The 27,330-nt window shown below is 48.3% G+C and overlaps 1 protein-coding gene across 1 annotated transcript in view; it reads left to right on the forward strand.

The window, feature by feature from the left end:
- The first annotated feature begins 912 nt into the window (after window positions 1-912).
- Window positions 913-27,330, forward strand: part of LOC123349423 (cytochrome b5) — a 30,517-nt gene continuing 4,099 nt past the window's right edge. Inside the window, exons 1-4 of the mRNA XM_044987478.1 lie at window positions 913-1,140; window positions 10,737-10,865; window positions 12,373-12,399; window positions 24,216-24,247. Coding sequence (XP_044843413.1) covers window positions 985-1,140; window positions 10,737-10,865; window positions 12,373-12,399; window positions 24,216-24,247 — 344 coding nt within the window. The 5' untranslated portion in view covers window positions 913-984. The remainder of the gene's footprint in view (window positions 1,141-10,736; window positions 10,866-12,372; window positions 12,400-24,215; window positions 24,248-27,330) is intronic.

Genomic DNA, 27,330 nt, shown 5'->3' on the forward strand with positions numbered 1-27,330 from the left:
GTCACCATAGACAGTAGAACCAGGAAAACCTCACTCCAGTGGAAGAGGTAATGGGGTCAGGCACCCCAAAGAGCCCTTGTGCCACCAGGGAGGGGGGGCAGGGCAAGGGGCTGGGAGATGGGCAGTCCCATAGGGCTGGGGGAGGGGTCCCTGTACCCCCAGGGGCTAGGGGAGAGGCAGCCCCATGGGGCTGGGGCCCATGTACTCCCAGAGGCTGGGGGAGTGATCCCTGTACCCCCAGGGGCTGGGAGGGGCAGCCCCATGGGGCTGGGGGGAGGGGTCCCTGTACCCCCAGGGGCTGGGGGAGGGGCAGCCCCATGGGGCTGGGGGAGGGGCCCCTGTACCCCCAGGGGCTGGGGGAGGGGCAGCCCCATGGGGCTGGGGGAGGGGCCCCTGTACCCCCAGGGGCTGGGGGAGGGGCAGCCCCATGGGGCTGGGGGAGGGGCCCCTGTACCCCCAGGGGCTGGGGGAGGGGCAGCCCCATGGGGCTGGGGGAGGGGCCCCTGTACCCCCAGGGGCTGGGGGAGGGGCCCCTGTACCCCCAGGGGCTAGGACTGGCCAGCACAGAGGCTCCACAGGTGAATGACACCCCCGTTCCCTGGGAGCTGGCGGGGGTGTTCGAGGCTGTAGCGCTCCCCTCTGCCGGCAGGGGCGCTATTCCCGAGTAGCCCGGGTGAGGAGGGCCGGGTGCTCTCTTTCTCTCGCTTCAGCGCCTTATCACGCCTCCTTCTCGGGCAGGTCGGTGGGATCTCGCCGTTTCATTGGCTGCGGTGGGGCGTCAGGGCACCTCTGATTGGCTATTAGGAGTCGAACCAGAACTGGCTACGAGCGGCCGGCCACCCCTCAATCTCCATTGGTCGACGGCGAGCGGACCAGATTGGGACCCGGAAGACCCATTGGCGCGGAGGGGGTGTGGCCTAGGTACGGCGGCCGCGCTGGGTTTAACTAGTTTGCCGTTCGGTAAAGGTGCCGGCGGGAGCCGGGATGGGGAGCGAACAGCTCAGCGCTGGTGGGGTTGGCGCGGCGCCCGAGGGCGGCCCCTTCTTCACCCTGGCGGAGGTGGCGAAGCGCAACTCGAGCCGCGAGGCCTGGCTGGTGATCCACGGGCGCGTGTACGACGTCGGCCGCTTCCTGGACGAGGTGAGGCCCGCGGGGGCGGAGCTCTGGGAAGGGGCGCGGGGGGGGAGCGCGCTAGTATTTACCTGTCGCTGTAAGGAAGCTTCCCGGGGCTGAGCCCTGCCCCGCTTGGCCCCCGGGGGGGGCCCTGGGGGACACTGACGGTGGCTCTCCCAGAGCAGGGTTGTATCATTAACCGGGATTTGGTTGTAGTGAAGCGGAGTCGCGAGGACCCGGTCAGGCTCGGGGCTGGCTCCGTGGTGGGTGTGGCACAGCGTGTCTAGAAAGAGGCATCCCTGCCCCTGTGGGGTGACCGGCAGCACGTGTGAGAAATCGGGATGGGGTGGGGGGTAATAGGAGCCTATATAAGAAAAGGACCCCAAAATCGGGACTGTCCCTATAAAATCGGGACATCTGGTCACCCTACTATTGCCTACAGTGCGATTTAAAACAGATGGAGCAAGTGGATGGAAGTGGGAAGGGGGGACGGACGTAACACATGATGTGGTGGTTTCAAATCGTTTGTTGTTCCCCCCCCCCCCCCAAACAAATAATTGAACCCAGTTCTTGTTGGCATCTCTGCTCCTCTCATGATATGACAAAAGTAAACTGAAGGCTTGGATTTGCATTTCTATGTTGGTTCCCTCAGGCTAATCGAATCAGTATAAGATTTTATACTAAGTTGTGAGACAAGGTGCCTGAGGTAATATCTTTTACTAGAACCAACTTCTGTTGATGAAAGAGACAAGCTTCCAAGCTACGCAGAGCTCTGCTTCAGTTCTGGGGGAAACTTGTTCCTCTCAGCAACAGAAGTTGGTTCAGTAAAAGAGATCACCTCACCTACCTTGTAGCCATGTTGGTCCCAGGGCATTAGAGAGACAACAACACCACAAATAATATACTAAGTAGTGTCAGGGTAGGTCAGTATTTTGAAGGCAGATCTCCAAGCAGAACCTAGGTTTTAAAGGAGACGATGCTGGTGATTCAGTAGATGAGTATCTGTCATGTTATTCACTTCCAAGAGGTGGGTGTATTTCTCTGACTGGGAGGGGAGTTATCCCTGTGTATAGTCTGCAGTTCTCCTGCATTCTTTGGGGTGAGCAGTGTTATGTGATAACTCATTGCTATTGACTTGGATTCTGGAAATGTTTTAAGGTATAGGCTGCTCCTAACAGTGTTTGGAGTCAGTAATTCAGCAGAATTAATAATAAATAGTCAGCTGTGTTTTTGTCTCACCTCAAAATAAAACCTCAGCTGCCATGCCACCCACACCTGCCCCGAGCTTCTGGCTCCTACAGAGCAATGCACTTATCACCTCATTCTGAACTAATGCTAAAACAGAAGCACTTCACTGAGTGAAACCATGTGGCGTGTACGGGGGTCTGCTTGTGAATCCTCAGGTGATGAAAAAGCAAGTCAACAATCACTATGTCATTGCCACGTTCCAGACCCTCTGTGGCAACATTGGAACATCAAGCTCACTATGAAGCTGTGGATCTATAGGACTGTGGTTGTACCAACTCAGATGTATGGAAGTGGAAATGAGGGCTCTGAGGAAGGCTGAAGAGCACCAGATTGATGTCTTTGATTCTCGTTGTCTTTGTCAGCTGCTCCATGTTAAATGGCAGATAAAGATCTGCAATTAAGATATTTGTAGCTGAACCCACCAACCACCTCCATCAGCACAGATTTTGGTTTGGCATCTTCCTTGGTATGGACATATTATTAGGATGGAAGACCAGTGAATTACAAAGCACACTTATGAAGGAATGTTGCTACATGGTCGATGATGGCCTACATGCCAGAGGCTATGGTGGTGCAGTGAGGTTGGCAGTGATGATCATAGACTGAGCATCCAGCAAGACTGTCTTAAAGACCTAGCTAGAGATTGATCTGGGTGGTGTTTGATCTGCAAGGAGGATGCATTCCTTTGGAATTTGTGGTGATGATAACAACACTCATAGTCATCTTGTAGGAAGACTCTTGTGAAAGGCAGACTGCCTTTCACAAGGCAGAACCTCTGTGCCCCTTTGTGGTGCAGCTTGGGGTCTTTCACACTACATTGGCTTAGGCTGTCTCTTCTTTGCTTGAGTCAGTTTTGCACTTTTTTGCAGCTTTCATAGTGAAATGGATATACTAGCAAAACTGGGCTTTTACTGGTATAGTTTGTTGCTCACGGGGGGGGGGGAATCTTGTTATACTGGTACAAAGCACAGCTTTAACGATATAGCTGCGTCCATGCTAGGTGTGTTTTGCCAGTATGGCATGGCCTGTGTAGTCAATACAGCTGCTGGAGAGAGTCAGACCCAGGCACTTCAATGGATTTTAAACAAGCCCAGTGTCTGATAAACTGTTCTGCATTAGATCTCTGAGAGTATGTCTACACTAGCAGAGTTATAGCACCAGCAGTTACAGCGCCGCTCAGAGAGTGCTGAAGGGAAACCACTGTTGTGTGTTCACCCCATCAGCTGCCTGCACAATAGAGTGTTCACACTTGCAGCGGTATTCGGAGCGGTGCACTCTGGGCAGCTATCCCACAGAGCGTCTCTTCCTCTTCTGTCACTAAGGCTACGTCTATACTACCCGCCCGGGTCGGCAGGTAGCGTTTGACTTCTCGGAGTTCGATATATTGCGTCTCATCTAGACGCGATATATCGAACTCCGAACGCGCTCCCATCGACTCCGGAACTCCACCACCGCGAATGGCGGTGGCGGAGTCGACGGGGGAGCCGCGGACTTCAATCCCGCGGCGTCTGGACGGGTGAGTAGTTCGAACTAAGGTAGTTCGAATTCAGCTACGCGCTGAACTTGCGTACCTTAGTTCGACCCCCCCCCCCCAGTGTAGACCAGGCCTAAGAGTTATGGGAAGGTGGAGGGGGCCATGGGGCATCCTGGGTCCTGTCCCAGTGCCCCGTGATGCATTGCTTCACATCCCGGCAATCCCTGTGCTTCTGTCCGCATTTGGCGCCATCTTTCAATGGTTTGTGTAGTGCACAGTCTGCAGGAATGGATTCTGCACTGTTCTGGCACATCACATTCTCCTTTCAGTCTCTCTTCTTGCTGTCCTGCCACTCCTTCAATTCTTGTTTTTCAGCCGTGGAGTGCATCATGACATCATGCAGAAAGTCCTCTTTAGTTCTTCGTGGCCGCTTTCTAATTCTGTGCAGCCATTCAGCTGGTGATAACAAAGAGAGAGGCTGGGTTCCCAAGGTCATCTCTGTGAAGCCAAAATGCAACATTTTATAGAAGCAGTATTGTTTGCAACACACAAAACACTGATTTAACACAGCAACTATTCGCATACCTATCACTAACTGGCTGACCCCAGGCAAGCATACATGAGCCACAAGACCACCAACATGATGAGTAACCACAGGGGAAATCAGTGTTCTCGGACCCTACTGTACACTGGGCACGTGGCTCTTGTGGAGAGTCAGCTCGAGGGGGGGTTATAATCATTACGGGCCCCACATTTTCCACAGGATGTGATCATTATGGAAGATATCTCGCTGCTGAGGGTGAGCAGGGAATCAAAGGAGGGTCTTCTCCAAGACTGCAGCTTCCACCCTGGCCCTTATTGTTCAGGAATGGTCCCCACCGCCCCAGTGACAGCAGAGTGGTGCGGGAAAGTTACCTTTAATGGGGCAAGAAACAAAGCAGCTTTGCCAAAGAACCTGTGTCAGCGGATTGCCCAGTATCTCCAGGAGTGTTTCCTGGAGATCTCTGAGGCAGATTCCTGTGAAGCGAGGGAGTCAATCAACACCCTGTTCCACCGCTCAGACTAGGCACGTGGTGGTACACGCATCATACAGACACAAGCCTGCTTTCTGCAACCCTCCTGCCCCCAACATCTCACTTCAGCAATTCCAAAAATCAAAGCCACTTACCAGGGGCCTCCTCTCCTGTTTGTGCTTCGCCAAGCTCCAACAGCTGTGGCTGGCTAGCCTCCTCTGCGGTAGAGAAGAGCTCCTGGCTGCATGCATCCCTGACCTCTGTGTTGTCCTCTGCCTCTGGGTCCCCTTCCCCATACAAGATTTCCTCCTCCTGGCTCAGTCCAGTCTTGACTGGCATGCGAGCCACCGAATTATCTACAGTGGCCTTCGCAGTGGAGGTGGGGTCACCACTGAGTATCACGTCCACCTCTTTGTAGAACGGGCAGCACCGAAGCGGCGATTTGCCCCCTACATCTTGTGGTAGGCGTTCTGCAGCTGCTTTACTTTGACCCTGCACTGCAGTGTGTCCTGGCCATGGCCCCTTTCTGTCATGCATCATGAAATCTGTCCGTAGTTGTTATAATTCCTGCGGCTGGAGCACAGCTGGGACTGGACAGACTCCCCTCCCCAAATGCTGATGAGGTCCAGCAGCTCAGCATTGCTCCAAGTGGGGGATCGCCTGGTGCGTGGAGCAGGCATGGTCACCTGGAGAGAGGTGCTGAGACCACTGCATGCATCACTGAGCAAACAGGAAGGGGACTTTCAAAATTCCCAAGGAATTTAAGGGGTGGGGCTGACGGTTGGTCACCTGAGGGCAGGGCAGTAGAGTTCAAACCAATGGCCAGAGAGGCTAGAACAGGCATTGTGGGACACCTCCCAGAGGGCAATTGCAGTGCTATAATCGTCCAGGGTATCTACATTGGCACCGTGGCACTGTAGCCCCGGCACAGAAAGCTCTATGCCTCTCGTCGGGGTGTTGGGTTTTTTTTTGTTTTGTTTTTCTTTTAATAGCGCTGCAGCTGCGCAGTGGTTTGGCAGTGTGTACACCTCGGGAGTTACAGCGCAGAAAGTTGCTTTGCTGGCAGAAACTTGCCAGTGTAGACAAGAACTGAATTGCTGTAACTGCAGATGTCAGGGATTCAGCATGAAATGTTCCCTCTCAATCCTCTGTAATGGTTGGGGCAATTGCTAATTGCTGCCTGTTCTAGCCCTTGGCCACATGTTATTTGTACAGAATTGCTGAGCTCATTGAAGTACTATTGCAAGGCTATTGCATAATTTCTGAGAGGCCACTCTGGTTCCTGCAAACCAGACACAGTGGGTCAGGTGCTGGTCAGTCTGGCTAAAGTGTGTCAGTTGCAATATGGATTATTTTAAACTTTATTTATAGTGTTATGTTGCTGGTTACATAATAGACGTTCTAAGACATTGGACTTACCACATGGCAAAAGTCCATCGGGTCATAAGAACGTGGACAGAATGAGAGAGAGGTGCAAAGGCAGCTCCTCAAGTTGCATTTAAAACCTATAGTGTGAGTTGGTATCTGTTTCTCTTCCAGAGCTGGCTATGCTACAGCGGGGGGTATGCCTGATGTGTTTCAGATGAAGTAGAACCATTTCCATAAATATCACCCAAATATGAAAAGGGTAATTCACTTACCACTTGAAACAAAATAAGCTGCAGAATGCAGGTTACAGTGGTGTCTATGTGCTGCAACTGCAGGAGCCATGAAAACTAAGTCTGTGTGTTTAAATATGGATTCCAGGTAAACTGCAAGGGGTTAACTTTCCAATTATGTGCTGAAATGGCTTGTCAGGAGCAGGGGTAAATGTACCTTTTGATTAGCATTGTGAAGTGTAAGTAGCCCTGTGCTGCATGCCCCTCTCTCCACTACATGCACACTACCATTTGGGGCATTTAACTCATCCCCTCCAAACCCCCTTGCATTTCTATCGATCTCAGGTACTCATAAACATCGTAGGGGGGGCTTGAAGTCTTTACTGGATTTCTTCTCACAGTCCCGTTCTGAGGTAGGCAGTGGTGGTGTTTGTATTTTACAGCTAGGGAACTGAAGAGTGGTGAGTTGGGGCGCTCTCTACATGAATTCTGGTTGATATTGTGAAGTTGTATTAGGGAGAACTGCTGTATTATGAGTACCTATGGCTGTCTACACCACAGCTTATGTCAGCATAATTTATGTCGCACAGGGGTGTGCATAAACCACCCCACTGAGTGACATAAATTACACTGATGTAAGCACCAATGTGGAAAGTGCTATGTCAGCAGGAGAGCATCTCTGGCCAACATAATTACTGCTGCTCACGGGGGCAGTCTTAGAGCAGCTACGTTAGAGAGCTTACAGCTGCGTTGCTACAAGTTCTCTAGTGTAGCCAGAACCTGTGTGTATATGGGTTCACCATGGATGACAGGGCCTGTAGCATATGTGACCCAAGCAGAAAGAGTAAGGCCTTGTCCACACTATAGAGCAGGGGTCGGCAACCTTTCAGAAGTGCTGTGCCCAGTCTTCATTCATTCACTCTAATTTAAGGTTTCACGTGCCACTAATACTTTTTAATGTTTTTAGAAGGTCTCTCTCTATAAGTCTATAATCTATAACTAAACTATTATTGTATGTAAAGTAAATAAGGTTTTTAAAATGTATAAGAGGCTTCATTTAAAATTAAACTAAAATGCAGAGCCCCCCGGACCGGTGGCCAGGACCCGGGCAGCGTGAGTGCCACTGAAAATCAGCTTGCGTGCCGCCTTCGGCACTTGTGCCATAGGTTACCTACCCCTGCTATAGAGTTAAGTCGACTTAAGTTACGGTCCGTAATGTACAGCCACCGCTGTAATTAAACCGCTGTTGCATCTCCACACTATGCTCCTTGTGTCGGTGGAGTGTGTCATGGGTAGCTATCCCACTGTGCAACTCACCACCATCTACCGCAGGATGTGTTGGGAAGGTTTTGCAATGCCTCATGGATAGGGCCCTACCAAATTCATGGTCCATTTTGGTCAATTTCATGCTCATAGCATTTTAAACATCGTAAATTTCACAATTTCAGCTGTTTAAATCTGAAATGTCACATGTTGTAATTGTAGGGGTCCTGACCCAAAAAGGAGCTGTGGGGGGGAGGGGTCGTAAGGTTGTTGCAGGTGGCGTTGCGGTATTGCTACCATTATTTCTGTGCTGCTGCTGTTGGTTGCGGTGCTGCCTTCAGAGCTGGGCAGCTGGAGAGCGGCGGCTGGTGGCCAGGAGCCCAGCTCTGAAGGCAGAGCTGCTACCAGCAGAAGTAAGGATGGCATGGGATGGTATTGCCACCCTTACTTCTGCGCTGCTGCTGGCGGGGCACTGCCTTCAGAACTGGGCCACCGGCCACCACTCTCCAACCATCAGCCACCACTCTCTGGCTACCCAGCTCTTAAGGCAGCGCAGAAGTAAGAGTAGCAATACTGCGAACCCCCTAAAATAACCTTGCGACACCCCCCCCCAATTCCCTTTTGGGTCAGAACCCCAAATTTGAGAAATGCTGGTCTCTTCAATGAAATCTGTATAGTACAGGGTGAAAGCACACAGAAGACCAGTTTTCATAGTGGGATACCAGATTTCATTGTCTGTGACATGTTTTTCGTGACCATTAATTTGGTAGGGTTCTACTCAGGGATGCAGTTTTCCCATCCTATAATTCAATGCCCATCCTAGTACGTTTCATGCTGCTTTTCAACAATCCCTGTAACCTGCGCGCCAGCTGGCTCTGTCAGAAAGCATGGCTGGTGGACTGCTCTTCACTATTGTGATGAGCATTATGAACACAACGCACCTGATCCTGCAGTATTTCATGAGCTGTGACTCTGATGACGATGCCTTGGTGTCTGCGTTACGATGAAAGAAACAATTCAAGATTGTTGTTTGCATTCACAGAGAAGCTGCACATGGTGGACTGTCGTTTCTGGGCTTGAGAAACAAGCAGTGAGTGGTGGGATCACATTGTTATGCAGGTTTGGGATGACAAGCAGTGGCTGTAGAACTTTCAGATGTGCAAAGCCACCTTCCTGGAACTTTAAGTATTTAAGTTATTAGTTCCTGGCTAATGGACTTCTCCTTAGTAGGTGTTGGGTAAATTTTTCAACCACCCTTGAAGATCTACAGCTGAAAACCACCCTTGAAGATCTACAGCTTTAGATGAATCACTTTGGCTAGTTTTCAGGCACAACTCCCTTAAATGCAGAGTGGAAGGATGAGGTGCACTTCATGCTTTGGCTGTCATGGCAGAATGCATCTCATTTCTTAGTGATGCATGTTCTCTGCCGTGGGCAAGGTTGCTAGGTTCCAATAAGCATCTTTCCATCTCCTTTCCTGCGTTCTTGCTCTCTCTAACAAAACCAGGAAGAGGAGAAATCCAGTTCCTAAGGGATTTAATGATGCTTTTTCTATCTGTCACTTCTTGTACTGCCCACCTGCATCTACTATCTCTGCACCCTCTTGTGTCTCACTTTGGAGGTAGTAGGCTGGTGGTGTGAAACCGGCCAATGGGAAAGGCCTGTGGCGTTCATCATGGAGGTGACACTTAACCTCTGCCCTCGCCCTCAGAAGGCTTAGCTTGGGTGGAGAACACTCCCCATGGTTCTTCCCAGCTCATTCCAGAAGCATGTTCATATGCAACACCCACTCTGAACTCTGACTCAGGGTAGGTCTGTGCACAGCTATCATTCTGTTGTTGATTACAGGTCATACTAGCTTTTCAAGGGTGAACAGGTATCTTTTATCGCCTGTGATGTTTTATATACTAGTTAGATAAAGGTTCTACTGAGGAATGCAGCCTTGAGGGGGAAGGAGACTAATTTCAGTGATTTAGACACTTCAGAGGTGAAACTTTTTTTAAATCAGTCAAAGTACAAACAGTAAAACTTCTCTTTAGGACCTTCACTCCCCCTGGCTGCTGAGTGTTTGCCCCTGGCTGGATTTCAGAGTGGGCCAGATGCAATGCTGGTGAATTAGAGGCTGCTTCGAGGAGGGTCACTAGAATTGTCAGCTTATGCCATTGGCAAGCTTGGCCCTCTCTCTGTTGATGTTACTGTAAGTGGAAAGATTAATTAAAGCAGACAGAGATCCTCTTATTGCAGCACCCTGGGGAAATGGAATAGCAATGTTGCCTCCACTGACATCCAGGAGAGGAGCATCCTAGATTGAGCGTCTGGGAACCCTTCCCTAGCAGCCTTTATTCCAGCAGGTGAGGAAGAAATAAGAATGGCTCGTGCATGGAAGGAAAGGGGAAAAGGAGAGAGTTCTCTGCAAGCGAGAGTGCCTGGCCTGCCCGGCATGTTCTGTTCAAGAGCCATGAGGAGGTGCTCTCTCTGTTATGCCTAAATAATCACAGTCACTGCTGGAGTATACTCAGCGCCTCAGGCTCTGCTGTTCAGGGCTCCTGTGCTTGTGTGTTGCTTGCACTCACGGCTCCTCTAGAGGCTCATATTCTGTGTTGTGCTTCTGCATGAGCATACATCTAGGTGCATCAGGAGTCAGACCAGCCTGTCTTGGCTATGAACCTTAAGGACTACAGAGCAGACATGACTTGAGAGGGCCGAGTCAGTGCATTGTGGATGTTGTGGAATTGCTTCTTGTTGGTGGAGGGATTTTTGCTGCCTGTAAAGCAGGTAAGGCTGGATTCCAGGTGCTTGCCAGACCCTGCAGTGCTCTGTCATTACTCATGGTTGCAGACTTGGACCTTTAGTGGGGTTATCTTAAGCTGTTCTGTGGGGGCTGTGATGAATTGAAAAGACTGGAGTACGTTTGGAGTGTTGGGCCCAGGACATTGCCACAGTATGTGTGTTTGTGGAGGGGACTGGAATTCTTCTCATTGCTTTTTATCCCTCAGCCTTGGGCTCACTGAATTCCTTCTTTTCCAGCATCCAGGTGGAGAGGAGGTTTTGCTCGAACAGGCTGGTAAGGATGCCACAGAGAGCTTTGAAGATGTTGGGCACTCCACAGATGCCAGGGAAATGCTCAAAGAGTACTTCATAGGAGAGGTTCACCCGGTAAGCAACAGCTGGGTGTGACAAACCCAGAGGGAACTCTGTGCATGCCCCCTCAGGGTAATCCAGCAGACAACTACATCAAGATCTGTCCTACTACATGTGGAGTTGCTGTGTACCTCCTTCCTCCACCCAAAAAAACAAACAAACCCCCAAACACATGCAGAAATGTAGGCTGTAGATTAAAATCTAAACAAATCTTCCCCATTCAGAGGCTTCTGAATGCAATTTAGTCAATGTCCCTGTCACAAGGTGCACCTCTCGCTGCTGGGCTGGCACCTCCTCCTGGTCACTCTGGGGTTAGCTCGAGACTGACATTCCTCGTCATGGTTGCACACCACTCCGACCCTGGTCTGAAGCTCCTCTCGCTCCAGGACCCACAGCGGATCCTTTGTGATTTAGTCCTCCAGCTAGGTCACTCAGCGTCCCCGCTTCCAGGATTCAGTCCTAGGCAGTCTGCCATTCGCTGCTCGAGTTCCGTGCCATGCCCTCGGAGGCTGGTAGGGGAACCCAGGTTTGCCATCTTCTCCAGGATCCAGTCCAGGGACTCTCGGCTCAACAATTTCGGGCTCCTTTCTCTCCCCTCACTGCTCCTTCCCTGGACTGCTTCCTACCTGTCTGGCTCCCCTTCTCTCTCTGGGTGTACCAGCTCCAAGAATCCCCTCCTTGGGAGTGACTGCTGCCTGCCTTCCTGCAGCTTATCCTAGCCACCCAGTCTGTAGCCCACTACCTGGCTTTACGGCCTCTCTCTCCCTGTTTCTGCACATATGAGCCTCTCTAATGAACTGCCTCTAACCTAAAGCTCCCCTGTTTGCAGCCTAATTAGCTGATTAACTCCCCACCTGGCCCAGTTCAGCTCCTGCAGGGCCAATGTGGGAGCTCACCCCATCAGTCCCTTAAAAAAATTCCTTTGGGAGGCTGACTCTGGAGGGGGTGGGGTCTGAACTCCTCCTTGCCTTGTGGATCAGGGGTTGACGATGTGAGATAGCTGATGCTGTGGACCCTGCATTCTACATGCTTTGTGATTAAACTTGCCGTAAAGCCAGTGCCTTTCAGCTGGCAAGGCCTTGGTCACAGCCAGGGGCACCAGAAAGGGGGGGGGGGGAAGAGGGGAGAAGGGGCATGGCCCCATCACTTTTAAAAGTAGGAAGTCTGCCCTCCCACTTCTTACTGGCCGTAAGGGTGAGCAACAAGTGGGGAAGGGAGTGCAGAGGTGCGATCAGGAGGCGGGGCCACGGGGGAAGAGGCAGTGTGGGGGCAGGGCCCCAGTTTGGGCGCCAGTGGCCCCTGTTTGGGTGCTGATGGCCCCACCACTCTTAGGGAGCTTCTGCTGCTGCTGGTCACAGCAAGGAGCTGAAGTTGAAATGTTCCAGGCAGCTGCCCAGGTGATGCTGGCTGGGTGCCTGCTGATTCTTCTGCAGTGGTTGAAAACTTCTTTCCAAAAGGCAAAGTTACAATGTTTGCAATTTTCTCTTCTCTTTTCTCCCCCCACCCCTCCAAAAACCTGCAGTGCGATCGTAAAAATGAAGGCTCTAAGGTAAGAAGCAAGTGTTTTGTGTTCCCCGCCCCCCCTATAACTTAGTGTCTAGGAGTCTGCTGGGTTCAATTAGCAGATATTTCATTTTGTTTCTACACAATGTGTTAGGCATTACCCTAGATGGAAAAGGTTACACAAACCATAGGGATTGGACGCTGTGGTGAAGAGACCCAAGAAAGTGTGTGTGGGGGGGGAGGGGTTGAATGCTGCTTTGGAGAAGAGGGGGGCTCATGGCCGTCCCAGGGACAGCAGGGCTGTCACATTGGATATGAAGTGGAAGAGAAAGATGGTATCTTGCTTTGCAAATGAGATCTGGCTCATCCTTTAGGGAGCAGGGATTTGTTGTATTTTTACCCTAGTGGGGGAAGGGCACTGCTTTTCTTCCAGTCTTTCATGGCATTTAAACCAAGAGTTGGGGTGTTAGCATTGGTGTCCTGCTAAATTCTAATTTGAGTAATTGCATCTTACCACCTAAATTCCCCCCCCCCCAAAATTTTACTTACAATATCTTCCTTCCATTCCTAATCTCTTCTGTAGTATTGCTGTGAGCTGCTACACAGCTACCATCTCACACTCAAGATTAGCTGCATTTATTTGGCAGGAAAAGTTATTTTTGTATACATATTTGTAAAGCACTTAGCCCATTGTTTAAAATAGATGATTGAGTTGCCAGAGTTGTCTTTCCCTCTTTTTTTGCCACAGTAATACAGTTTCTCTGGTTCTCATTGCAAATCCAGTGTATAGAGCAGGCAGATTGAGTCTGAGGAACTGGGAAATATGCGGGGTAAGGACCACACAAGAATTATTGAGCAGACCTCCATGGTAGATGTAACTTTTAGTATGACGGCCTAAATTGCACAGCAAGTGAAATACAGCCAACAGTTCTGGTTCAGACACAGGAGTGTTTAGCACTTGCTGTTCCCAGAAGGTCTCATGGAATATAAGCAGGAGAGGAATCATCCGTTGCCTTGCAATTCTGACTGTGTAAATGAGATCTGCAGAGTCTATCCATGCTCAAGTCTGGTATACGACACATTTACTGAAAGAGGAATAAAGTGGTTTTTTGAACTAGTTCTAAGCATTATCTGTGCCTTGTCCCCCCCCCCCTTTTTTTTTTTTAAATCTTCCTACCCAGTTCCTGTTGATAAAGATTTGAAACGACCATGATGTCCTAGTTCACAGTTTATTTAACTTGTCCTGAGAACATCAACTTTTGATTGTAAACATGTCCAGGGAAGTGCCCTACTAATCTGAAAGTGTTCCCCAGCAGCCAAGAGATTTAAGCCAATATCACCATATGTTTGTGGCCTTTTTTGAAAATGGCCTTGCTTAGACAGGATCTGCTATTCCCATGTGCAGTATTAATGTCTTGAGAGGTCGTAAAATCCATACCATGGTTTGGTTTGTGATATGTCAGAGGGCAAAAGATCCTTGAAAATATGAGTAACATCTTCAAATGTGGAAATAAACTGCACCAGTACAAAGCCAACTACAGAACCACCCAAATGAAATGTTCATTATAGCGGATGAAAATGTGTAAGGATATCCTAGCAAGGTTAGTCCTATTTGTATTCCAGTGAGTGGCAGGCTGGAGGAACGTGTCTTGTTTATGATAATGTTACTGGTTTGCAAATTTATGCATGCAGTAGTGGCCAGAAAAAGGAGACATTTTACCATGCTTCCTGTCCTATAAACACCGCACTGTGATATTTCATTCTAAGTATAGGAGAACACCACAATTCTGCAGTAAAATCAACACTGCAATAAAGTAAATATTTCCCTTTGATCTTGTAGGTGTTTTTAAGGCACCTGTCCCCTTGGTATCTAACTTTTAAGATCACCTCCTGTATCTTAACTTTAGTTAACATTTGTGTAACTAAAGAGGTCTTAGTGTGACATGGTTCATAGCTTGGATGCGACAAGAATCTCTCAATCCTCTCTACAGAACGGGGGAAAACCCTCCATCCAAATTTTCCCACTGCCAGGTACAACCGATGGGTTGCTTTTGAACAGTTGCACTCTTGTTAACTACTTATGTAGTGTTGACTTCCTCACTTTCACTATGTGCTCAGCAAAAGGCTACTCCTGTGAGTCTAACAAAATCTAGCAGTGGAGTGGAGGATGCTTTAAGGTACCAATGGTTGCTCATATCTAGGCCCTTCCTATTCTAAGTGCTGAAGAAATCTCTGGGAGGCAACCTGCTCGCCTAACTCAAGATTAGCCACTAGATTTGGAGAGCGTGCTTGCAGGGCTTGACCAGCTTTTTCAAATACTAGTATCAAAATGCACTGGTCTCACTGAGCACTTATGTAGTGATTGTTACCCTGAGAGGCTGGATATGTGACACACACCACCACATCTCATACTGATATGAGAAGGGAGCCATGGTGATGGTAGCTCAGGCCTCTTTTGGGTACTACTAAGAGAACTGGAAACGGAAAGCTTTGGTGCCAGAATATGAACGTGTATCGTACTGTCTGGTGTTCAAGTATCAACAGCAAAAAACTTGGACTTGACAGGGGCAAGTTGTTAAATGCTTGGTGGGGGGGAGGACTTTTTTCCTGTCTTTAGTTACTGACTAGTGTCTTTTTGATGACACTCTGCTACTGTAGTTGGCCTTAAAGCCTGTGGGTATCCTCTTGCTGTCTTACGCTTCACTTTGTGTTCTCTTGGTCTACCTTCCGTAGAGAAAATAATATTTGACGGATGGATGTGTGACAGGTTCCCCCCAGGGTGCCACCCAGAACTGGGGTACTACTGAGCTCCATGACCCACTAGCCTGGGCTCCCTCTCACACTGTACTGCTGTGACAAACCCTCCAGCCTGCACTTTCACTAGCATACACACAGGTAGGGACACAGCCAGCTGCAGTTACAAGCAGGCTCTCTGACGAGCCCCTGCATGGGCAGGCTACTCCCAGCTCCTCAGGCATGCACCCTCTCTGGAATATAAACCCAAAATTATACTGTCTTGTGCTGCACAAGCAACTGTACAGCGTAAGCTCATAAAATTTGCCCCTTCCCTCAATGTGGAGAAGAATATACAACAGCCTTTTGCCCAGAGAGATGATTCCCACACACTGCTTTAGGTGAAGCAAAAGATAGATTAAGTGCTTATAAGTGATAGCAAACAGATCAAAGCAGATTACCTAGCAAATAAACAAAAAATGCAAACTAAGCTTAATATACTAAATAGATAGGGTGAGAATCTGCTATTCATGTCCAAAGAGATGATACCAGCAGGCTGCAGATCCTCAAGGGGCAGCTGCCCTTGCTTTGCAGCTTGGAATCCCCAAGTGTTTCATTCACAGGCTAAAAATCCCTTTAGCCTAGGTCCAGCACTTCCCCCAGTTCAGTGTTTGTTCCTCAGGTGTTTTCAGGAGTCTTCTTGTGTGGAGACCAAAGAACACCACCAGATGATGTCACTCCCTGCCTTATATAGCTTTTTGCATATGGCGGGAACCCTTTGTTCTCAAAGCTTGGTTCCCAGATCAGTCTGGAAAAATACTGACATCCCAAGATGGAGTCTGCAGTTATGGTCTCATCACATATCGCTGTGTAATCGTAGCAGCCATCGCTCACTGGCTGTTTGGAGCCTTCACAGGAAGGCTCCCCAGGTGGGAGATAAGCTTCTGCTAAGATCTACTGTTTTTTTTCCTAATGGCCCATTGCCCTAAATAGGCCCTTCCTCATTCATTATCTAGACTGACAGCATATTGTCTAGGGGGCGTTTCCCAGGTGTCTCTACATTTGAAATACAGATACATAGTCAATACTCATAACTTCAGATACAAAAGTGATACCTGCATACACATAATATTCAGGAAATCATAACCTTTTCAATGACACCACACGACTTATCTTGCATGAAATCCATTTACAGTGTCAATCATATAATATCACTGAAGTGCAGTGTCACAGGATCATGGTCATGCTGGGTGTAGTGGGTTAACGGTTGTCCCTCCCCTTCTGGCTCAGCGGGAGGCCACGCCTCAGTGCCAAGGCAGGGCCAGGCAATAATACTGTCTAGGCCCCTCAGGCCAGGCAGAGCAAACAAACAGTCTTAAGGGAGCACAGGCCCTTAGGTAGGGCAGAGCTAGAAGGAGTCCAGGACAGTGGTCTCCAAACTTTTTTGATCATGCACCTTATCAGTAAAAAAATTTTTGAGCACGCACCCCCAATATGTGTGTATTTATGTATAAAATATATACATGTACTACTTATATGAATATATTATGTCCATTATAAAACATACAAAAAATTGAAATTAAAAAAGGATGAGAGATGAAACAATTTTTAAAATAATTTTTTATTGTATTTTATTTATTTCCTTTTTGCTCTCAAAAAAATGAATAATAATTTTTAGTGAGAGCAATGTGATTGAATATGCTTCATTATTTCTGAAAGTCTTGGTTTAACTCTATTGCCTGAAGTCCTGGCTCAGACAGACGTCAGACAAACACAGGCTTTGGCCAAAGGTTGGGAGGCTGCCACCCCAGGGTGCGGTTGGCAGCAGCAGCTAGGGGGATCCAGGCCCACCCTGCTCCACCAGCCCAAGGCCCTAACCGTGGCAGAGGGTTCCGCCACTGAGTCAGAAGGGCTCATACTGCAACATGCTGACTCAGGTTCTAACACCAAAACTGGACCAGCATCTGGTTTCCCTGGGCTACTTCCTACCATGGTCTTGATGAGGGGTTTCGTGTACTGGGGTTTTCCGTCTCCTTGGGATATATGGCGAGCAGCAGTCCTGGCAGTTCTTCTCCTGGGTCAATCTGCCCTTAGGGGCAGGGCACAGCACAGCTTAGGTTCAGCTCCAGGGTTCTGCACCAGGTTGGAGACATCCGCTTCCTTCCCTGGCTCCGGCTCAACTGGGATAAAGGTCCTGTTCTTTATACTTCCTGTCCTGCCCCTTAGCTTCTGGTGGGAGGGGTGGGCCTGGCCTGGCTCCACCCACTTGGGATCAGCATGGCTCTTCCCCCTCTGGCTCAGTGGGAGGCCACTCCACCTCATTACACTATGCCTTTCTGATCTACCCAGTGAGTCTCCTGGTCAGGTCCTCTATCTTAGACAGGCTTTTGTTCGTTGGTGAGCTAGCACTTTCACCTAATCTGTGGTGATGTCCTTTAATGCATGCTTAGATGCTGTTTGAAGGATGGTTAAGGCTACAATTTGGTCATGGAAATCACGGAAGTCACGGAATCCATGACTTCCACAGACCTCCATGACTTCAGCCCGCAGTGGCTGGGCGTTGCAGACTATCCCCACCTCCCGTGGTGGCTGGGAGCTTTGGGGTACTCCTGCTGCCTGGAGTGGTGGGGGTCTCCCACAGCTCCCCAGCTGCCACAGATATGGGGGGAATCCCCGGAGCTCCCAAGCCCTGTGGGCAGTGCGGGATCCCAGGTAGCGCCTCAGCTGCCAGTGGCAAGGAATTCCCCGGTAGCTCCCCAGACCCTGCGGGGTCCTGGCAACTCCCCCCTGGGAGGAATCCTCCAGTGCTCCCCAGGCAGCAGGGGATCCCCTACAGCTCCCCAGCCACCACAGTGGGGGTCCCTCCCAGCTGCCAGTCATGGGGCAGACTGCAGCTTCCAGCCACAGCAGGGCAGGGTGCTGGACCCTCCTCCCTCCCCATTTTTGTCATGGACATTTTTAGTAAAAGTCAGGAACAGGTCATGGCTTCCATGAAGTTTTGTTAATTGCCTGTGACCTGTCTGTGACTTTTACTGAAAATGTCCATAACAAAATCGTAGCCTTAATTATGGTTGGTTGCACTGTAACATGATCTCTACAGTTGATGGTTAGTATGTGACTTGGTGAAGACTCTCTTCTGTTTAAAGCACAAGTTTTTGTTCATAGGTGTGGAAGAGCCATGTTTTAGCTACTTTTATTTACTGGAAGGAAGCTGGTAATCTTTCTTACGTCTAAGAGCATGCTAACATGTGCAGCTTTCCCAATCAGTACGGTTCCTTCTGCTTGGTAGTAGACAATACTATGCTTGGGGCAGGCATGTTTACACAGCTCTTTAATTTAGAACTGGGTCAGACAAGATTGCAGGGAAGAATGGTCATAGAAGGAAGATGAAGCAGCTTTGTATTGCCAGATTCTATCTTGAGCTAGATGTTCTGTGGACAGTAAACTGCTCCCCAGGATGCTCCAACAAAAAGCTACACACCTTTTGTGTAAGGTCAAAAATTACCCCAAACAGGGCTTGGCTGTGTTGCTGAAAGTAAGACAACTCAACCTAAGAAACTCCTCAGGCCTTCTCCACAGGCTTGGTTACCCTAGAGTTCCTGTCTGTCTCTTCCAGACCCTACTTTGCTCTTTATAAAGCTGTTCCACCTCTCTTCATATTTGGGTTGGAGTTAAATGAGTCATCCCTGTCCCAGTGAATTCAGTAGGAATTAACCAGAAACTTCCCACATGGTTCTAACAGGGTGAGACTGGAAGAGAATCTTGCCTTCCCATTACATGGACCCTTCTGCTCTAGGATTACATCATGTTTTGGTACCAAGATTTTTTTCCACAGGAAGGCCCTACAATTATAGGATGATTCATCAAGAGGATCACTGGTATATCTAATGCTTTCCTTTATCTGCTGATGTCCATCTTGTTCACCTCTTCAGTGATGAGGTGTAACCTAAAAACAGGGCTATTGCATCATTGTACTCTTTGGAACTTGCTTTTGTGTTCTTGGGTTAGGGTTCTCAGATGTTGCTGCAGGTTTCTGTTTCTGGAGCATTTGGGCACTTAGTGATTTCTTCTTAGATATGAAAGGTGGTATGTGCCCCAGCAGCTTCTAGTATGCATTGGTTTGGTACCCTAGCAAGCCTGTAGCAGCTTTTTTCACACTACAAGTAGATGGCTGCTCTGTGTTCCCTAAGTGGGATTTCTTAAGTCCTTGCTGCTTTTTGATCGTATGGTCTCATTACCCTTTTCAGTACTTGAATCTGGAACTCACCTTTTGTCTGCTTGTTTCTGAAATGTACATTTAATCAGAACATAACATAAGAATGGCCACACTGGGTCAAACCAAAAGTCCATCTAGCCCAGTATCCTGTCTTCCGACAGTGGCCAATGGCAGGTGCCCCAGAGGGGATGAACAGAACAGGTAAACAAGTGATCCATTCCTTGTCCTGGCAAACAGAGGCTAGGGACACCATCGCTTCCCCTCCTGGCTAATAGCCATTAATGGACCTATCCTCCATGAACTTACCTAGTTCTTTTTTTAACCCTGATATAGTCTTGGCCTTCACAACATCCTCTGACAAGGCGTTCCACAGGTTGACTGTGCGTTTTGTGGAAAAAATACTTCCTTTTCTTTGTTTTAAACCTGCTGCCTATTAATTTCATTTGGTGACCCCTAGTTCTTGTGTTATGAGGAAGAGTAAATGACACTTCCATATCTACTTTCTCCACACCAGTCATGATTTTATAGACCTCTATCATATCCCACCCTTAGTTGTCTTTTTTCCAAGCTGAAAAGGCCCAGTCTTATTAATCTCTCCTCATCTGGCAGCTGTTCCATACCCTTAATCATTTTTGTTGCCCTTTTCTGAACCTTTTCCAATTCCAGTATATCTTTTTTTGAGATGGGGTGACCACATCTGCACACAGTATTCAAGATGTGGGCGTACCATGAATTTATATAGAGGCAATATGGTATTTTATGTCTTATTATCTATCCCTTTCTTAACGATTCCCAACTTGGTTTGCTTTTTTGACTGCTGCTGCACATTGAGTGGATGTTTTCAGAGAGCTATCCATAATGACTCCAAAATCTCTGTCTTGAGTGGTAACAGCTAGTTTAGACTCCATCATTTGATATGTATAGTTGGGATTATGTTTTCCAATGTGCATTTGCATTTATCAATACTGAATTTCATCTGCCATTTTGTTGCCCAGTCACCCAGTTTTGTGAGATCCTTTTATAGTTCTTCGCAGGCTGCCTGGGACTTAACTATTTGGAGTAATTTTGTATCTGCAAATTTTGCTACCTCACTGTTTACCCCTTTTTCCAGATCATCTGTGAATATGTTGAATAGGACTGGGTCCAGTACAGACCTCTGGCGGACACCACTATTTACCTCTCTCCATTCTGAAAACTGATAATTTATTCCTACCCTTTGTTTCCTATCTTTTAACCAGTTACCGATCCATGAGAGGACCTTCCTTCTTATCCCATGTTCAAGAATACAGACTGGGTTGTGAACTGTCCCTTCCTTGACTAACCTTAATGAGCAACCCCATCCAAGAGACTAAAGGGGAAAACTGAACTCTCTGAATGTTGGTGGTGCCTGTGTAGATACTCCAAATTTCAAGCGGGTGGATTAAGAATTGAATGGCAGCCTTCGCTGCTCTAGCTCGGGAGAGCTAGGCATGGTTCCCTCTGGAGATTGTCAAAATAGCTGACCAGTTTACTAGTTGCTCTAGTAAAATGAAGCCCCAAACCCCATATTTCCAGGCCTCTGTGTACATTGCTGCCTGTGGCTCAGGACTGGAGGGAAAAAAATGAGTCATTCAGTGTTTCTTCCACAGAGCTGGTGGTTTTGTGTTTACACAAATTGGGATACTGAATAAACCTTGCAAGCAAATTATTACTTTGTTTTTGTTCTAAAGATCAGCAGCACCTCAGTGTGGGATTTGAACCTCACTCCCCTGACATCAGCAGAGTGTTATTTCCACACCTTGAACCGCAGACCTCTGTTTGCATCATTCAGTGTGTCCTGATCACTGAACTGTTAGTGTTGTCAGATTCAACCCAGGAGACAGACCTAACCACCTGGGTTTGGCCTGAAATCACGAATTCTGTGTTAGCATCACCAAGTGATCTTTAGGGCTTCTGCTGAAAACTTGGGGACTCCCGGATCAGAACCTGGGTGGGGAGGCATATTGGAAAACTACCCTTGAAAGGAGGGGGGTGGAGAATCTGTAATAAATGGAATCTAATTAAGGAGTTAAATATGTGTCTTGCAGTTGGCTTCTCCTTGTACTTGACTAGGAGACTTGGCCTGGTAACAGCTCTGCTTTAGACAGCCCTTTCATTAGGCATCCTGAAGAGGCAACATCTTCTTTTTCTGCAGTCTGTTGGGAGGGTCTGTTTGTTCTGTTCAGCCATGGAGAGTATCGCTCAAACCCCAGGTTAGTTATACAGAACAGCAGGCCTTTCAAATTCTTCTCTTTTTATTTCAACCCTATTTCATAAACCGATGCAGAGCCACATGCTTCAGTAAAGGGTGTATAGCAATGGGTGGCAGCCTGAGCAGCTGTGCTGAATATGAGAAGGAGAACTTACGGCATTTCACAGCTTACTGCTATATTTAGATATGTCAAAATGGTGGATGGTGAGCCTCCAAGGGGATCTAAAGAAACTGGAAGATTGAGCAGCACTATGGAAAATGTATTTTAACTTGGATAAATCCAACGTAATGCTCACTGGAGGGGAAGAAAGATCTATCCTCTTCTGATGGGTTCTGAACTTGCAGGATGCTCTAAGGAGAAAGATCGCTGCTGCTATCCTTAGTTCAGTGGAGAAGAGCAGTCCAGTGTGCTGCAGCAGTCATGGGGAACAAGTAGGTGGCTCAGGTGTATTTAAAAATAATAACAAAATATGGAAATAATACATAAAATAGATAAAAGATGTTGCCTCTTTGATATCACTTTCCTTTTGAGGATCTCAAAGTTCTTCTCAAGCACAAATGATGGTATCTCTGCATCTAAAACAGCATCTTAATTTCAAAGACAGCATAAATTGCAAAGGGCAGTACATTGTTTAGAAGTGTATTGGGACTTATGGAGGATGAGACACTGTAGAGGACCCTGGAAAGGGGAAGTGTTGTAGGGGTATTCAGTTCTCAGAAGGTCCTTCCCTTGTTTTCATGCTATGGGGCAGAAGAAAGGATCACATATCACTCTCATACTTCATCCATTTCACACTAAGTCAAAGGAAAGAAAGTATTTTTACACATTGTATAGTCACTTTGTGAAACTTGCTTTCACTGAAGATCAATACTCTTGCTTGTATACACAATCATATATTTAAAAAACTCCAAACCAGCCCTGGGCTGGCTTTGTGTCTCCTTGTTATCTGACACCTTTTCACAAACACTAAAACTAACTCACTTAAAAAAAAAAAAAAGGGGGTGGGGGATGATGATGTGGACACACTATATGCAACTCTTCAAGCTAAACTATGAAGGGGAATAATCTCTTAGACATCATGTCATCAGTTGATTGGGAAAGATTTGTTCCCTCAGGCAATCTCCATGTTAAATACAAAATTATGGTTTTGTCCAGATGTTTTATAGCTGTTTATACTTTCCTCTGAAACATCAGGTACTTGTCCTGGATGCAAGGTATCTGGCTAGTTGAGCCAATGATTTGATGTTTTGGCAAATCCCGTGTTTCTTTCCTGATGTGGGCTAGTTACACGCTTTGTCTGTTTTAGGAGATGGAGTAGCATGTCCCTTAAAGGCTATAGTATCTATCCACATAGTATCCCTATGTAATAAAGTATAGTTGTGACCAGAGGTTCCGATCAAGATAGATACAGGTCCCGATCAAGATAGATAGAGGTCCCTGTGTGCATAGAGAGAGATGTGGTCCCTGACCCAAAATGCTTATAATGAAAGAAGAGGAGGGGGGGAGGCTGAGACTAATGTATATAAAATGTTGAGGGTTTTTAATACATAAATACTGTATCAAGTTTCCCTACTCTGCCCCTTCTAGGCGTTAATTGTTGACTGACTTCTTGTAGGTGTTATGGAAGAAATGGATCTTTAAAAGTGATTTGAAGGAGGACAGGGTTGGTAGCCTTACGAATCAATTCAGGGAGGGAGTCCCATAAATAAGGGGTGACATGGCAGAAAGCACAAAGCTATTTATGGAAGTAACAGACAAGTGAGTGGTCAGTAACATAATCACCAGGAGATTGGAAGAAAGTCAGGGATAAATATGGAAGGACAGAGTAGTAAAGGGCTTTGGTGGTAAAGAGAAGAAACTTGAACTTGACCTGGTGGATGAAGGTTAGGCAGCAGAGGGACTTACAGGAGGAGGATGTGATGTGGTTAGACATGAGCAAGGAAGATGACTTTAGAAGCTGTGTTTTGACTAGATTGGAGGGCAGCAATGGTGGCTATGAGGTTCCAGCAGCTGAGACTGGAGATGAAGGCCTGAATGAGAGTTTCAGCTGCCTGGACAGAAGAGGATGAATTTTGGAAATTTGATGGAGGAAGTGTTAGGATTTGGAGACATCCTGGATATGTGTAGTAAGTGCAAGGGAGGAGTTGAAGAAAATTCAACAGCAGGGGGGTCAAGAGGATGAGAATGGAATACTGGCTCAGTGATTTAGCCAGGGAGAGATCATTCAGACTTAGTGAGAGCAGTTTTGGTTGAATGCCAGGCGCAGAAGCCACACTGGAGGGGGATCTATGATGTAGCTGCAGGAGAGCATCTTGAGGTAATGGTTGTAGATAGCACATTCAGTGAGTTCAGAAGTGAAGGGAAGACTTTGGATGGTTGGTGCAGACAGGTGGGGTAAAGAGTTCATTTTGCTTTTAAGGATGGTTAAATCCAGCACATGCTTGTATTTAGAGGTGAATAGGTTTGAGTGTGAGGTTGAGGAGGGAGTGGAGTCAGGGAGGCAAGTGAAGAGATGTGGTAGAGAGCAAGTGAGAACCCTGTGTCGGTTATGGAAGGGAAAAGAGATATGGGAAACGGAGGAAGATGTGAGGGTTTTTCTGTCCCCCTCTCTATGGCAATTACATGTTCAGGGTTGTAGTTCTGTCAGTATAACTCATATAATGTATCTCTCTCTCTCCTCAGGATCCAAACACGACATCCTCAAGCCAGTCAAGGTATAGTACCCTGTTTATATAGGAATAAAGAGGTCTGAGGCTGGGGCACTCTGTAGCATTACATATTAATTCTGTGCCTTGTACAGAGCAGAAATCCCAGAACCTTAATGCAGAGCTCTTGAGTGCAGCCAGTCCAAGATAAGTAGCCAAATTGCAGCCCAATGAGTTCTATGTGAGTCCACAGTTCCCCTCTGTAATAGGCAGGAGCCATCCATGGAAACAAGTCCCAGCATGCAAAGCTCCATCCTGTTCAGAACAGCTAGACCTCCTAGCGATCTGGGACTTTGTCTTTGGTTCACACTTTCATTTGAAATATTACTATGGCTGCAAACTGCTCCACTGTACTGCCAATTTAGGTGAATGTCATAGATTCCTGGCACACTGTGAATGCATTCTATGGATTGGCAAATTTGTGGGAGCTGCTGTTTTACTGTAGAGTGGCAGTCTAGTTTAGCTGAAGTCCCAGGTAAGGTTGCCAGGTGTCCAGTTTTTGACTGGAATGCCCAGTCAAAAAAGGGACCCTGGCAGCTCCAGTCAGTGCTGCTGATTGGGCAGTTAAAGGCTGGTTGGTGGCACAATGGGGCTTAAGCAGGCTCCCTGTGGCTCCCGGAAGCCGCCGGCATATCTGGCTCCTAGGCGCAAGGGCGGCCACGGGGGCTCCGCATGCTCCGCACGTTGCCTCCGCCCTGAGCACCAGCTCCAGAGCTCCCATTGGAGCCCGACATGCCAGCTGCTTCTGGGAGCCATGGGGAACCCTCATCCCCAACCCCCTGCCCAGCCCGGAGCCCCCACCCCGCATCCTGAACCCCTCGTTTGTGGCCCCATCTGAAGCCCTTACCTCCTCTCACACCCCAATGCCCTGCCCCAGCCCAGTGAAAGTGAGTGAGGGTGGGGGAAAGCGAGTGATGGAGGGAGGGGGAATGAAGTGAGCAGGGGTGGGGCCTCAGAGAAGGGGTGGGGCCTTGGGGCAGAGGACAGGGCAAGGGTGTTCAGTTTTGTGCAATTAGAAAGTTGGCAACCGTAGTCCCAGAAGTATGTAGAGTCAGAACAGGTTTCTGGATTTCCATGACTGATGTAGAAGGCCCTCTTCTGTAAGGAAGCCAGTCAGCTTGGCTGGAGGTGAGTTCCTCTCAGGGTATGTCTACACTATGGGATTATTCCGATGTTACAGAAACCGTTTTTTTAAAACAGATTGTATAAAGTCGAGTGCACGTGGCCACACTAAGCACATTAATTCGGCGGTGTGCGTCCATGTACCGAGGCTAGCGTCGATTTCCGGAGCGTTGCACTGTGGGTAGCTATCCTGTAGCTATACCATAGTTCCCGCAGTCTCCTCCGCCCATTGGAATTATGGGTTGAGATCCCAATGCATGATGGGGCAAAAACAGTGTCGCGGGTGATGCTGGGTAAATGTCGTCACTCAATCCTTCCTCTGTGAAAGCAACGGCAGACAATCATTTCGGCCCTTTTTCCCTGGATTGCCCTGGCAGATGCCATAGCATGGCAACCATGGAGCCCGTTTAGCCTTTTGTCACTGTCACCGTATGTGTACTGGATGCTGCTGACAGACACGGTACTGCAGTGCTACACAGCAGCATTCATTCGCCTTTGCAAGGTAGCGGAGATGGTTACCAGCCCTATATCACAGTCTGCAATTGGAAATTGGCGATGACGGTTATCAATCCTTTTGTACCGTCTGCTGCTGTCATGGGTGCTCCTGGCTGGCCTCGCTGAGGTCGGCCAGGGGCGCATGGACAAAACTAGGAATGACTTCCCCAGGTCATTCCCTTCTTTATGTTTTGTCTAAAAATAGTCAGTCCTGCCTAGAATATGGGGCAAGTCTACTAGAGAACCAGAGAGCACAGCTGCTCCGGGTCAGAGCCCCAGATATCCCGCAGGAATGATGAGCTGCATGCCATTCTAGGGGGTGCCCCTGCAACAACCCCACCCGTTGTTTCCTTCCTCCCACACCCCTCCTGGGCTACCGTTGCAGTGTCCCCCCATTTGTTTGATGAAGTAATAAAGAATGCAGGAATAAGAAACACTGACTTTTTAGTGAGAGAAAATGAGGGGGAGGCAGCCTCCCGTTGCTATGATAGTCCAGGCAGTACAGAATCTTCATTAGACATGAAAGGGTGGGGGAGGCGCTCAGCCTCCAGTTGCTATGATAACGGTTTTTAATCCTTCTGTACCGTCTGCCGGGAATAACAGGAAGTCATTCCCATTTTTGCCCAGGCGCCCCCGGCTGACCTCACCGAGGCCAGCCAGGAGCACTCACGGGATGATGATGACGGATATCAGTCATTTTGCACTGTCTGCCACCGGGGAGAGGAGGGAATGCTGCTGTTCAGCACTCCAGCACCCCTTCTACCAGCAGCATGCAGCAGACATAGGGTGACATTGAAAAAAGCGAGAGACTATTTTTTCCCTTTTCTTTCGGGGGGGGGGAGGGAAAGGGGGGAAATTGACAACATACACCCTGAAACACCCGGGAAAATGTTTTTGACCCTTCAGGCATTGGGAGCTCAGCCAAGAATGCAAATGCTTTTCGGAGACTGCGGTGACTGTGGGATAGCTGGCGTCCTCAGCCCCCTCTCCCTCCCTCCATGAGCGTCCATTTGATTCTTTGGCTTTCCGTTACGCTTCTCACGCAGCACTGTGCTGTGGCCTCTGTCTATCATAGCCTGGAGATTTTTTCAAATGCTTTGGCATTTCATTTTCTGTAACAGAGCTCTGATAGAACAGATTTGTCTCCCCATACAGCGATCAGATCCGGTATCTCCTGTACGGTCCATGCTGGAGCTCTTTTTGGATTTGGGACTGCATGGCCACCCGTGCTGATCAGAGCTCCACGCTGGGCAAACAGGAAACGAAATTCAAAAGTTCGCGGGGCTTTTCCTTTCTACCTGGCCAGTGCATCCGAGTTCAGATCGCTTTCCAGAGCGGTCACAATGGTGCACTGTGGGATACCGCCCGGAGGCCAATACCGTCGAATTGCGGCCACGCTAACCCTAATCTGACATGGCAATACCGATTTCAGCGCTATTCCCCTCGTCGGGGAGGAGTACATAAATCGGTTTTAA

This window comes from Mauremys mutica, chromosome 14 (genome assembly GCF_020497125.1).
Source record: "Mauremys mutica isolate MM-2020 ecotype Southern chromosome 14, ASM2049712v1, whole genome shotgun sequence".
Lineage (NCBI taxonomy): Eukaryota > Metazoa > Chordata > Testudines > Geoemydidae > Mauremys > Mauremys mutica.